Raw genomic sequence first — 12,063 nt, 5'->3', positions numbered from 1 at the left:
GTGACCTATGGACATATATATGCTGAAGCTATGATATCTCATTAAAGAACCTTGACTCAAGAGAGCTTGGATTTCTTTTTTTTTTTATAAATTTTTTTTATTTTTCATAACTACAAAACACTACACAAAACTATCACAAGGAAAGGGGAGAGGGAAGGGACAAAGGGGGGTGGAAAAATAAAAGGGGGGGAATGAACTACAAACACTAAACACTACACTTCAATGTTTCCCTTCATACTGTCATAATACAGAAATAGCTCCATAGGATAATGATGGAGTGGTTAATCATACAGAGAATAAACATTTCAAATTCTGGTTAAACTTTCCTCCCCCTTCTAGGTCCCGGATGCAGTTCTCTCTGTGCAACTGCTGTTGCGGTGCTCTCCTCCTCCTCCCCCCCTCCGGCTCCTCCTTTTCTTCGTTCTTGGTGCAGCAGAGTTCTGGGTTTTTATTCTCAAAATCCTTTAGTTGATCTTCTGATAATATTTTACAGGCCTGATCTTTATATCTGAACCATATTCCTTCCGGGAATAACCATTTGTACTTTATTCCATGGTCCCTCAGAAGAGCTGCAAACTTTTTATATTTAAAACGCCGTTTCCGGACTAGAAATGGAACGTCCTTCAAAATCTTGACTTTCAAATCCATAAAGTCCAAATCCGCATTGTATGAGTTATATAGGATGGTGTCCCGAATCTTTTTAGATGAAAAGTCAATAATGATCTCACGAGGCAACTGTCGCTTTGTTGCATATTTTGAAGAAGCCCGACGGACCTCCAAAATGGCGCTTTTAATCTCTTCTTTAGTCGTCCTTGCGGGTATCGCCAATAGTTCCGAGACCAGATCCCACAGATCCTCATTTTCCTCCTCTTTCACGTTTTGGAGATGCAAAGTTGTCTGCGTTCGTTCCACCTGTAGCCCGATCAGCTGGTTCTCCACCAACTTCAGCTCCTTTTTTGTAGCCTTCACAAGTGACGCACTTTCCAGAGCAGACTTTTCTGCCCCCCCCCGCTGCTGCCTTAATGGTTTTCACCTCGCTTTCAATTAAGCCCACCCTTTGATCAGTTTCGTTCAGCTTGTCAACAAAGGGTTTTATGGCTTCCACCACCGCCCTGCGCACCAACTCTTCGAGCGACTCCCCCTTCTGCAAGGTAGCCGAGATTGACTTACCGAGAGCGGGACTTTGCTTCTTTGCTGCCATTTTGGGGGGGGGGGGGGCGCCAACAAAATTCTGGAACTCAACGAAGGGGAAGAGCGAGTCTTCTTCAGATCAACCTCTCCTTCACAGACGCTTGTAGAACAGAAGGGATTCGCTTGTTTACAGGCTTCCGCCTGTTTCTTTTACTTGCCGTTTCTCGTTGCCCGGCGGCACTCGAGGCGCCGCGCACGTCTGCCGGCCTCCATAGGGACAAACGGGCAATTCCCCCCCCCGCATTGATTTCGGGGAGTTCTTCCCGCCGCGTCCCGGACCCTGGCTCCCTCCCTGGGAGTCCTGGGGGCTAATCCTTGCGGATCAGCCGCCCGGTCAGGGTGCCCGGTCGTTTCCTCCCGGACCAGCCGAGAGGAGCGTCCGGCATGGCTGAGAAAACGAAACCGAATCGAAAGAGCTTGGATTTCTTGTTGCGAGGGGTGGGAGTCAGCTCCAACGTATCTTATTCTCCATAGACTGACAGCTTCATTCATTGATCTTGAGTCGGCTTTTAGGACAAGGGGTGGGGGGACCAGTCTCTTCACTGCCTCCCACATTTTATAAACCTTCATCATGACTCCTACTTTGCTGACTATTTTTCAGAAAGAAAGTTATGAAACTCACTGGGCCTTTAGTCATTTTAGGTGCCATTGTGTTTACTTGTCTAGCTATATATTTTTGAGAAGGGACTACCAAGATTGTATACACAATTATAATGTTTGTTTTATTTTCAATCTCTTTCTCTGTGATCAAAAATCTGGTTTGCCAGATGGAGATAAGAAACTTTCTCAAGAGGGGAAAAGACACCTTTCAAATGAATAAAATCACCATGATTAAAAATAACAACAAATCCCTGTCTCGGTTGGAGCTGTGTGGCTCAGATTTTGCATGTTTCTAGTGAGGCAAGCTGTCTAGTAGGTTAACCTGGGCAAATGGCTAATGCGCACGCTCTTGGCTGGATCATGATAATGTTACCCTCAGAAGTAATATCATTGCGCTGGCTGAGGGAGTGAAATGTGGGAGCAGTCCTGTGGCCAGCTCCTGATCGCTATAGCCTGGAGAGCATTTGTAATTCTGGGGGAACTTAAGGTCCCATCTGGAAGCTGGTGGTGTCTTGTCCAAATCCAGAATTTGACCATCCCTATAATAAATCAGAGAAAGCAACAGAAAACTTCTGATAATACAAAGCAAACTTTAAAATGCTGATTTTGAAACTCTAAAATATGCTTTAGAAAGAGTTGACTCAGGTACCACATTGCTGAACAGCATTTTCATTCCAGAAAACGTCAGATTGCTATTACATTAAGATGGCAAGAGATGCTGTTTATGGGATTTTCAGCCAAGAGTGTTTTCCCCAGTGCTTACTACACATTCCTTTCTTGACAATCTGGGCTAGCAACATTATTTTAAAATACAATTAGCCACGGATTTCATTTTCTGATTCTGTGCATTGCTCAGATAGAGTACTTACTGTGGTTTTTAATAGCAAGCACTTCTGTTATCTACAGTAAATTCTCTTTCTTTTCTTTTTTGCATTTGCGATCAAAAGCACAAGATAAAGAAAGAAAGCTTGAAAGATGCTTTCTGGTTAGCAAGCATTCGACTATCAGATGAACAGTCAATGACCTGAACAAAAATGAGGAAATCTAAGATTAGTGCCTGCATTGTACATAGATTTGCTATGCTTAATTCCACTCTTTTTGCTTGTATGCTAATTGCACCACATCTGATCTTTATCAGATTTGCTTCTGACAATGACAATTTGTTTTTCAATTCAGAAAATTGCAGACTGTCCACTAGGGACATGATTTCAGTTTTCAGGAAATAATATGAGTGTATGATTGTAAAACTCAGCACAGTTCAAAAGCCTGCTCAGGTAGAAGTACAATATATTTTCCAAGAATATTTGTTGTGATATTTTTTAAAATCTTATTTATAATTCATAATAAATACAGCAATATGATGACCAGAGGACAGGGCCCTTCTTTCAAAAGCAAGGAGATTTGTGCCTTTGGCGTGCGTACTCAATTTATGAGGCATTCAATATATACAATACATTAGCCAGAAATAAAGATTATCCAGAGGCATAATCATATGTGGTCTAAAATTTAGCATAGGAATTGCAGTGCCAGAAGGTATGGAGATAATTGCTAAGAAAGCTTGTGAAGTTCATCCCTTGATTTCAAACCATTATTTTCACTTATGGGAAACTTAGGGCCAATTCATAAGGCCAACTTCTATGCAATGTGGCCTGAGCCATCCCTAGCTGCACATATTCCCATGATCACATGGCAGTTGCCTCATATACAGTGGCACATCTACAGGTACAATCATACCAACCTGGTGGTGATGTCTGCTTTAACAACAACACTTGTGGGAATCCCTGCAAGGTCACATTACAATCTCCACGGCAGTGCATCCTCAGATACAACTGGAATTCATCGCATGGAGGTGATTTTGACTATATGAATCATCCTTAAACCATTCATGCAAAATAAAGATTTTTCTGCACTACATTTAGGTTCTGGTCTTATGTGGAGCTCTCAGTGGTGTCTAATTTGAGCCTTAGAAAGTGAGCACAGTCCACCACTAAAAGCCATCTTAGTCCCATAGTGCTAATACATAAATTTTCCCAATGGGGCAAATAATGGATCCCTGGGGCCATTTCAGGTTGAAAAAATGTCACGGGGGGAAGGCACAGGGCCTCTACTGGTGCACCATGGTCCTGAACTGAATCAGGCATCATCTACACCTGAGAATCTAATTTCACCTGGAAAATCTACATGTCTATTGACAGTCCCTAGAGTGGATCCAAGAACGGACCCACAACGTGTAGTGTAGTTTCTCTAGCTCTTCCTAGCAGTTGTTCCAAGTGATGATGACACAACTGTAAATGAGATGGTTCATAGGCAGGGGGGTGGGGTTGGAGTTGGTTCATATTTAGTTCATATTTTGGTTCATATTGGAAAGGGGATCACATGATTGAATTCTTTTGCAAATTTAGGGACAAATTTTTGCAAATAAGAAATTAGATTAGGGGTGAGGGATTGTAGCTAGCCTTGACTTTAAAATTCTTGTTTTATATGTACAGGGAAATGTGTTATGAGAAAACAAGCAGCTACATGTTTCTCAAATGGCTGTTTGAAGTGGTACAGTCCAGCAACAGTTTTGCCACCTTTTCTGTGGCTTGAAGAAGAAGAAGAACCCTTTTCTTTTTTCCTTCCAACCATTCCAGGCAGCCAACTCTGTTTGGCAGCTTCACCCAGCTGATAAACCAACCAGATTTGTATATGCCTGCATTAAATTGACATTTTAAGTTAAAATATTGCCTCAGAGCAGAAATCTCCACTGCAAAATGGTATCTATCATTCCTGTTCTCCCAGAAGAAAATTAAAAGTGTCAAAACTGACCTTTTCCCTTGTAAAAATCTTATATTTTGATTACAACTCACTCTCTGATGGGAAGATTTTTCATCAGATAGTTTTTGAGCACTCTACTTACTGACTGTGCTTATGTGCGTATTCGCATTGCTGTCTCCTCTCTCTGCAATCCTTGCATTTGTGCATTATGATTGGTTAAGCTGTACCCTCAAAGGCCATTCTCATAAGTAAATCTGTGTTAGGGTGCTGGGGGAAGGGATACATTTCCTGCATTTGAAATTCAGATTCAAAACCCTACATAGCATAGAATCTATACTGCATTTTTATTTAATCTTGATTTATTGTTTTAGTTTATGTTTGCATATTTTATGCTTGGTTCTTCTCTGCCTAGAGTGCCTTTGGCAGATGTGAGGACTAAAAGCAGTGGAAACGAATAAATGAATGAAAATTATGAAATACTAAATCATTAGAAGTGAAAAGTGACCATCTTCTATTTTCTTTGCTTGCATTCATAAGTGATGCTTTTCCAGACAGACATATCTATTATATGTTTATCCTTCTTTTCTGCCATGAAGTTCAGAGCAGCACACATGATTTCCCCCTCCCCCATTTTATGTTCATGGTAAATTAAGTTGAGAATGACTCAGGCTTAAGGTTACCCCAAAAACTTGAGCATGGTTGAATGGAAATTCAAAACCAGGTTATCCCCCAACCACTGGCTCTCAGAGATAGGCCTCTCTTTTTTATCTGATACCATGCCTCTTCTTTCACCCTTATCTGCATGATGTCTTTTGTCCTTTCTTCCAGGTTGCATGGCTCTTATCAGAACTTGCACTGGGGCTTCATTTCAGAGGCTTTAGTGGGCTTCACAGGTGGAATCCAAATGTCTTTTGACCTCCAGAGGTCCTTTTCTTATTTACACAAGATAGTAAAAGCAGCTGCTAAGTCAGGATGTCTGATGGGCTGCACCACTCCTGGAGCGGTAAGATGGAAACCGTTTTTTGTTTGCATTGACAAGATTTGTTCTAAAATTGTCAGTTTTAAGTATGCACAAATTCTTTTAAAAGTAAGGTTACTGGACTAGGCCATAGGAACACTTCACTCCAGTCTTGGTTCATTTTGTTTCTGGGCCTAATTCAAGATGCTGGTGTTGCTCTTTAAAGCGCCATATGGTTTGAGACCAGTATACTTTAAGGACCACCTGTTCCATATGAATCTACATGACTGCTACAGTCATCCTCTGAAGCCCTGTTTTGTGTGCCCCTGCATTCTGAGACTAGATGGGTGGCAACCCAAGAAAGGGCCTTCCCGTTGTGGCACTAAAATAACTGATCTCCCTTCCCAGGAATATTTCTCTGTTCCTTCGAGCATGTATACTGTCAGAGTGTGAAGAGTTTTTTTGTCTTGCCTGACATTCCTTTAATAATCCCTCCTTCCTGCCTTATCTTATAATTGGCTGCATTTTGTTATAAAAATGTATTTTAGCCACTTTTAATTGGGTTCGTGATGAATTTTTATTATGCTGTTTTAATTGTTAGCCATTTTAGTGGCCCAGATTGAGCGAAAAGGGAGAGATTAATGTTGTAAACAAACAAAAACAAACAAACAAACAAACAAATGTTTGGGGAGGAAGTTTTTACAAGCCCATAGATCAACTGCACTCCTCAGTTTCTACTGCAGGTTCTTTCCTCTAAGGTTGCCAACCTTCTGGTAGGGTCTGGAGATCACCTGGCATTAAAACTCATCTCCAGACGACAGAGATCAGTTTCCCCAAGAATATGTCTGCTTTGGAGGGTGGACGCTATGGCATTATGCCATTATACTGAGGTCTCTCCCCAGGCTTCACCCACAAATCTCCAGGCATTTTCCAACTTGCAGTTGGCAATTCTACGTGTGTGTTTGTGTGTGTGTGTGTGTGTGGGCCTTCCTCAGCCTGTGCAAGGTCTTGCCAGTTGTGTGCTACCTTTATGGGATGGCCTCCCTGAGACAGTGAGGAAAGCACCTTCCTAAGAAGCCTTTAGAAAATGCAGCAAGACTATTTTGTTTCACGGTGTTGCCTTGAGGTTTTCGCTGCAGATCATCATTTGTTTTTATTAGTGCTGTGGATTGTTAAATTTCAGATGATGAATTAATAGTCATGATTTTTATTGATTTAATGCTTTATAGCCATAATTTTGTAAGCTATCTTGTGCCTGCGGAAGGAAAAGCAGGGCAGAAATATTTTGATAAAACAAACAAATAATCTATGACTTCCTTCCACTAACTTGGATCCCATGACTGTCTTCTGCTAATTCTTTTCCTCCAGTGGCAAATGGATTTTCCTAATGGAGAAAGCTGCGGAAAAATCCTTCTTTGATCATATTTCCCTGTTGGAAGAGCTCTTGGATTCATATGATCCAACTGGAAGGGAGTCATAGGTAGACATGGGCACAATCTGAATTACAATTTCAAAAAGTCCCCGATTTTGGCGTTTGCTCCATCATGACTCAGCTAATCGGTTCTGTCCACGGCAACCAATCCAGCAGTCGGGAGTTTGCTTGTTCAGGACTTGATCAGATATATCAGTTTCTGTTTGGAATTGCAGACACTCTGGCACCAGTAATTAATTCCCGAGGCAACGGAGTCAGGGGGGGGATGAGCTGTCTTTGCCCTCCTTCTATCACCCTCGAAACACGAATGGAAGCCCAGCTTTCCTTGATTAGCAGGCTTCCTTCCAACCACGGAGCAGCAACACAGGGGAGGGAGGGGGAAGGGGGTGGGCACAAAGGAAAGGCAAAAGGCAGCGCGGGAGGCTGGGAGGCCACCTGCGCCATTCGCCTTTCCCCAGGACAAGGGGCGTGTGGGCAAGCCAGCCGCCCCTTGTCCGGGGGAAAGGCAAAAGGCAGTGTGGGAGGCCATCCGCGCTGTTCGTCTTTCCCCAGGACAAGGGGGGGATGTACTAAAACGAATGACAGGATTGCCCATTGAAAATAATGGGAGAGGCTTGAATGCCTGTTGGAAATAATGGGAACCTGGAATGCCTATTGACTTGCATGGGCTCCATTGAAACACATTAGAGCAAAAAAAAAGGTGCAAAGAAAACGTGGAATGGATTTTGAAGGAAACTCTCTGGGCCCAGATAGACTGTTCTGGGACTGGATTGACAGGCCCCTGAGTGCAGTGACGGCCCCTGGGTGTGACAGAAGGGGTCTGGGACTGGAATGACAGGCCCCACGCTGGAATGACGGCCCCTGGGTCTGTCAGAAGGGCTCTGAGACTGGAATGATGGTCCCTGGGTGACAGTCAGGGACCTGTCATTCCAGTCCCAGAGCCCTTCAGAGCCTGACTACGGTTGCTCTGGGCGCTGGCCTCCCCGATTTCCGGTTTTGGATCCGATTTTGGACCGGAAATGAGACTTGATCGGTTAGAATCGGGTACCTGCGTTCGGCGGCGGCGCGGAATCACGATCAGCTAAATCGGGATTATTTTTTGGATTGTGCCCATGTCTAGTCATAGGACCCAAACCAGTATAAATGCATTCACAGCCTGATCTGTTATCTAATGTAAAAATAATGCAATGTAAAAATGGGCATTGCACATGGCACAGACATGCTGGCAAGCGCATATATTATAACAGGTACATGTGCCAAGAGATAAGTCTGGTCACATCTGCTGAACAAAGATGCAGTGGTAGATATTCATTTGCTATCTCAGGCCCCACCTTCTTTCCACTGTGTCAAAAAACAACTGGAGAATGCTTCGGAGAAATATCTGGTACAGCATTGGAAGAGCAAACTGCATTGCCAGAGAAAGTCCTAAAAAGAATCTATGCCGACCAGCCCACCAGAGTATCAAGAATCCATTCAGCTTCAATATTCCACCAGCACTGGAACATGGGAGCCCCTATTGCAGCTGCCAGTTAGCACTGATATCCTTTTTGCTTCAGTGGTCCAAGTAATTATCTGACTTTGAGGATATGACAGATCCTTAGTTCCAATCCTGCCGACAGAACGTAGCAAGCACTTAAAAGAACAGCCAAGCAGCCATAGAACTTTGGGGTGTTTTTGTTTGTTTTGTTTTTAACTTTTCAATTTGTGAATTCCATTTTATGGATTCTCATGAGTGAAGCCTGTTGTTAGCATTTTTGCATTTTTTAGTTTACATTTTTCATATTTATATCCAGTCTTTCCTTCAAGGTACATGTGGGGATCACTACATTTTATCCTTCTAGCAACCCTTTCATTAAGAATAGGCTAAAAAGAGGTGACTGAGGGAAGGTCTTCTGCTGAAACCTGTAGCTGAGCAGGGATTCAAACACAGGAACCCCTAGTCCAAGTCTAACACTGCATCCACTGCAGTAGAGCAAATCATCATCATGATATGAACAACATGTTCTCTGATGAATTCTTTCACTTGCAGCATTCTGGAATCTGGACCCTTATTCATGGATGTGTACCTGTATGCACTAGCCAGACAATACAGATACAAAGTATATATGAAGGTTTAGAATTATTTGGTTTGGGGATTAAAAACATTATACTCCTGCCTCCCGCTCAGCCATATGTGTGGCTTACACACAATGCACAATAAAATACCTAGCATGGTGAGAGATGGCATGGTGGAGTGGTTATAGTGCTGGACTAGGATCTGGGAGAACCAGGTTCAAATCCCCACTCTGCCATACAAGCTGGGTGGGTAACCTTGGTCCTGTCATACACTCTCATCCAAACCTACCTCACAGGGTTATTGGAGGAATGGAGGAGTGGAGAATTATGTAATCCTTTCAGGAGGAAAGTGAGGTATAAATAAAGTAAACAAAAACAAACAACAAGATTGAATTTGCACATCACAATGTATGCATTCCTAGAACAGCCTTTCCCAATTCTGGTGACATTGAAGCAGGGAAAATGATAGCAAGAACATGTATACAGAATCCTAGAAACCTTGCTAACCTCCAACATTTCACAATGAAAAGCCCGACAACATCCCTATTCTCTCCCAAAAGGTCACCCCGCTCAAGCTCTCTCTTCTTTCTCTCTGCTTTACATGTTGTTGAAAGATCAGGATGGGTAGCCATGTTTATCTGTCTGTAGAAGTAGAAAAGAGCAAGAGTCCAGTAGCACCTATAAGACTAATAAAATTTGTGGTAGGGTATGAGCTATCCTTCCTGAGTCAGCTCATTTCTTCAGATACAGCTAGAATGTGAGTCTATCTGTGCTTATTGTACCTTGGAGAGTGAAGTGATGTCAGATGCTGAATGACAATAGCAGATAAATGACAATAGCCACTGAATGACAATAGCAGGTGTGATTGGAGAGTGTGGGGTATGCAGAGGGGTGGTGGGTGTGGACAAATCAGCATTGGTAATGAGTAGAGGTGGGCACGATCAGCATTACGATTTGAAAAAAAACCCGATAATGGCGTTCGTGCCATCGGGACCTGGCTAATCGGTGCTGTCCATGGCAACTGATCCAGCGGTCAGAGGTTGTCTTGTTCGGGGCTTGATCGGATCAATCGGTTTCTGTTTGGATGCAGACACTCAGGTGCCAGTAATCTATTCCCGGGACAATGGAGCCAGGGGAATGCCTGAGCTGTGTTTGCCCTCCTTCTGTTGCCCTGGAAATGCGAATGGAAGCCCAGCTTTCCTTGATCAGCAGGGCTTCCTTCCAACCACGGAGCAGCCAGCAACACATCACCATTTGGGAGAAGAGAGGTGAGGGAGGGGGGAGGGGGTGTTCTGTAGCCACCACGGGCACTCCAAATGTTTTTTGCTTTTTTAAAAAACGGGGCTTTGTAGGATGAATGGCTGTTTTTCTGTCTGTCACTCTCTGTTTTTAACCTGCTTTTAAAACACTGTATTTTGTGGGAAAACCTCATTCACGGCTCAGTGTGTGTGTTTAAAAGGGAGTGGGTAAAAGCTGGATCCAGATGCTTTTAAACGGATCCTCATGAATTCATATGATTTTTATATTGATGGCTGTTGTGGGTTTTCCGGGCTGTATTGCCGTGGTCTTGGCATTGTAGTTCCTGACGTTTCGCCAGCAGCTGTGGCTGGCATCTTCAGAGGTGTAGCACCAAAAGACAGAGATCTCTCAGTGTCACAGTGTGGAAAAGATGTAGGTCATTTGTATCTACTCAGGAGGGGTGGGGTTGAGCTGAGTCATCCTGTAAGAGTTTCCCAGGGTGTGGAATGCTAATGGCGGGAGGCTTCACTGTATCCTGAGGAGGTTCTTTTGCATATGGATTGGTACTTGATGTGCTAATCTTCTCTGCAGGGCTATTGTCGGGGATAGAATGTTTTGTTAGCCTGGTGTTTTTCAGAACTGGAAACCATGCTCTGTTCATTCTTAAGGTTTCTTCTTTCCTGTTGAAGTTTTGCTTATGCTTGTGAATTTCAATGGCTTCCCTGTGCAGTCTGACAAAGTAGTTGGAAGTGTTGTCCAGTATTTTGGTGTCCTGGAATAAGATACTGTGCCCTGTTTGAGTTAGGCTATGTTCAGCCACTGCTGATTTTTCAGGTTGTCCAAGTCTGCAGTGTCTTTCATGCTCTTTTATTCTTGTCTGGATGCTACGCTTTGTGGTCCCGATGTAAACTTGTCCACAGCTGCAGGGTATACGGTATACTCCTGCAGAGGTGAGGGGGTCTCTACTGTCTTTTGCTGATCGTAGCATCTGTTGTATTTTTCGGGTGGGTCTGAATACTGCTTGAAGGTTATGCTTTTTCATAAGCTTTCCCATCTGATCAGTAATTCCTTTGATATATGGCAAAAACACTTTTCCTGTAGGAGACTGTTTTTCCTTGGTTGTTTGATTCATCCTGGGTTTGATTGCTCTTCGGATTTCATTTCTGGAGTAGCCATTTGCCTGAAGTGCGTGGTTTAGATGATTAATTTCCTCATTGAAAAAGTGCGGCTCACATATCCGTCTTGCACGATCCACTAATGTTTTCATTATGCCTCTTTTCTGTCGGGGGTGGTGATTGGAGTTTTTGTGTAAGTACCGATCAGTGTGAGTTGGTTTCCTGTAGACCTTGTGACCTAACTGAAAGTTTGCTTTGTGGATGACCAAGGTATCCAGGAATGGGAGTTTTCCCTCGATTTCTTTCTCCATTGTGAATTGTATGTTCAGGTGGATGTTGTTGAGATGATTCAAAAACCCCATCAATTCTTCCTCCCCATGGCTCCAAATGATAAATGTATCATCCACAAACCGGAACCATACACTAGGTTTGTGGGGTGCTGATTCTAGAGCTGTTTTTTCAAAATGTTCCATGTAGAAGTTTGCTATAACTGGGCTGAGTGGGCTCCCCATGGCCACCCCATCCATCTGTTCATAGAATTCGTTGTCCCATTGGAAGTAACTGGTTGTCAGACAATGGTGGAATAAGGCTGTTACATCCTCTGGGAAAATCTGATTAATACAGATACAGGAAACCAACTCACACTGATCGGTACTTACACAAAAACTCCAATCTCTGTCTTTTGGTGCTACACCTCTGAAGATGCCAGCCACAGC

The 12,063-nt window shown here is 43.3% G+C and overlaps 1 protein-coding gene across 3 annotated transcripts in view; it reads left to right on the top strand.

The window, feature by feature from the left end:
• Positions 1-12,063, top strand: part of LOC129336141 (calpain-13-like) — a 148,111-nt gene that overhangs the window by 63,371 nt on the left and 72,677 nt on the right. For all 3 annotated transcript variants that reach the window (XM_054989364.1, XM_054989280.1, XM_054989199.1), the window contains exon 6: positions 5,377-5,551. In XM_054989364.1, coding sequence (XP_054845339.1) covers positions 5,377-5,551 — 175 coding nt within the window. The remainder of the gene's footprint in view (positions 1-5,376; positions 5,552-12,063) is intronic.

Source organism: Eublepharis macularius, chromosome 1 (assembly GCF_028583425.1).
Source record: "Eublepharis macularius isolate TG4126 chromosome 1, MPM_Emac_v1.0, whole genome shotgun sequence".
In the NCBI taxonomy this organism is placed as follows: Eukaryota; Metazoa; Chordata; class Lepidosauria; order Squamata; family Eublepharidae; genus Eublepharis; species Eublepharis macularius.
Note: the sequence above shows the minus strand (reverse complement) of the source record. Positions and strands in the feature narration are given on the sequence as shown.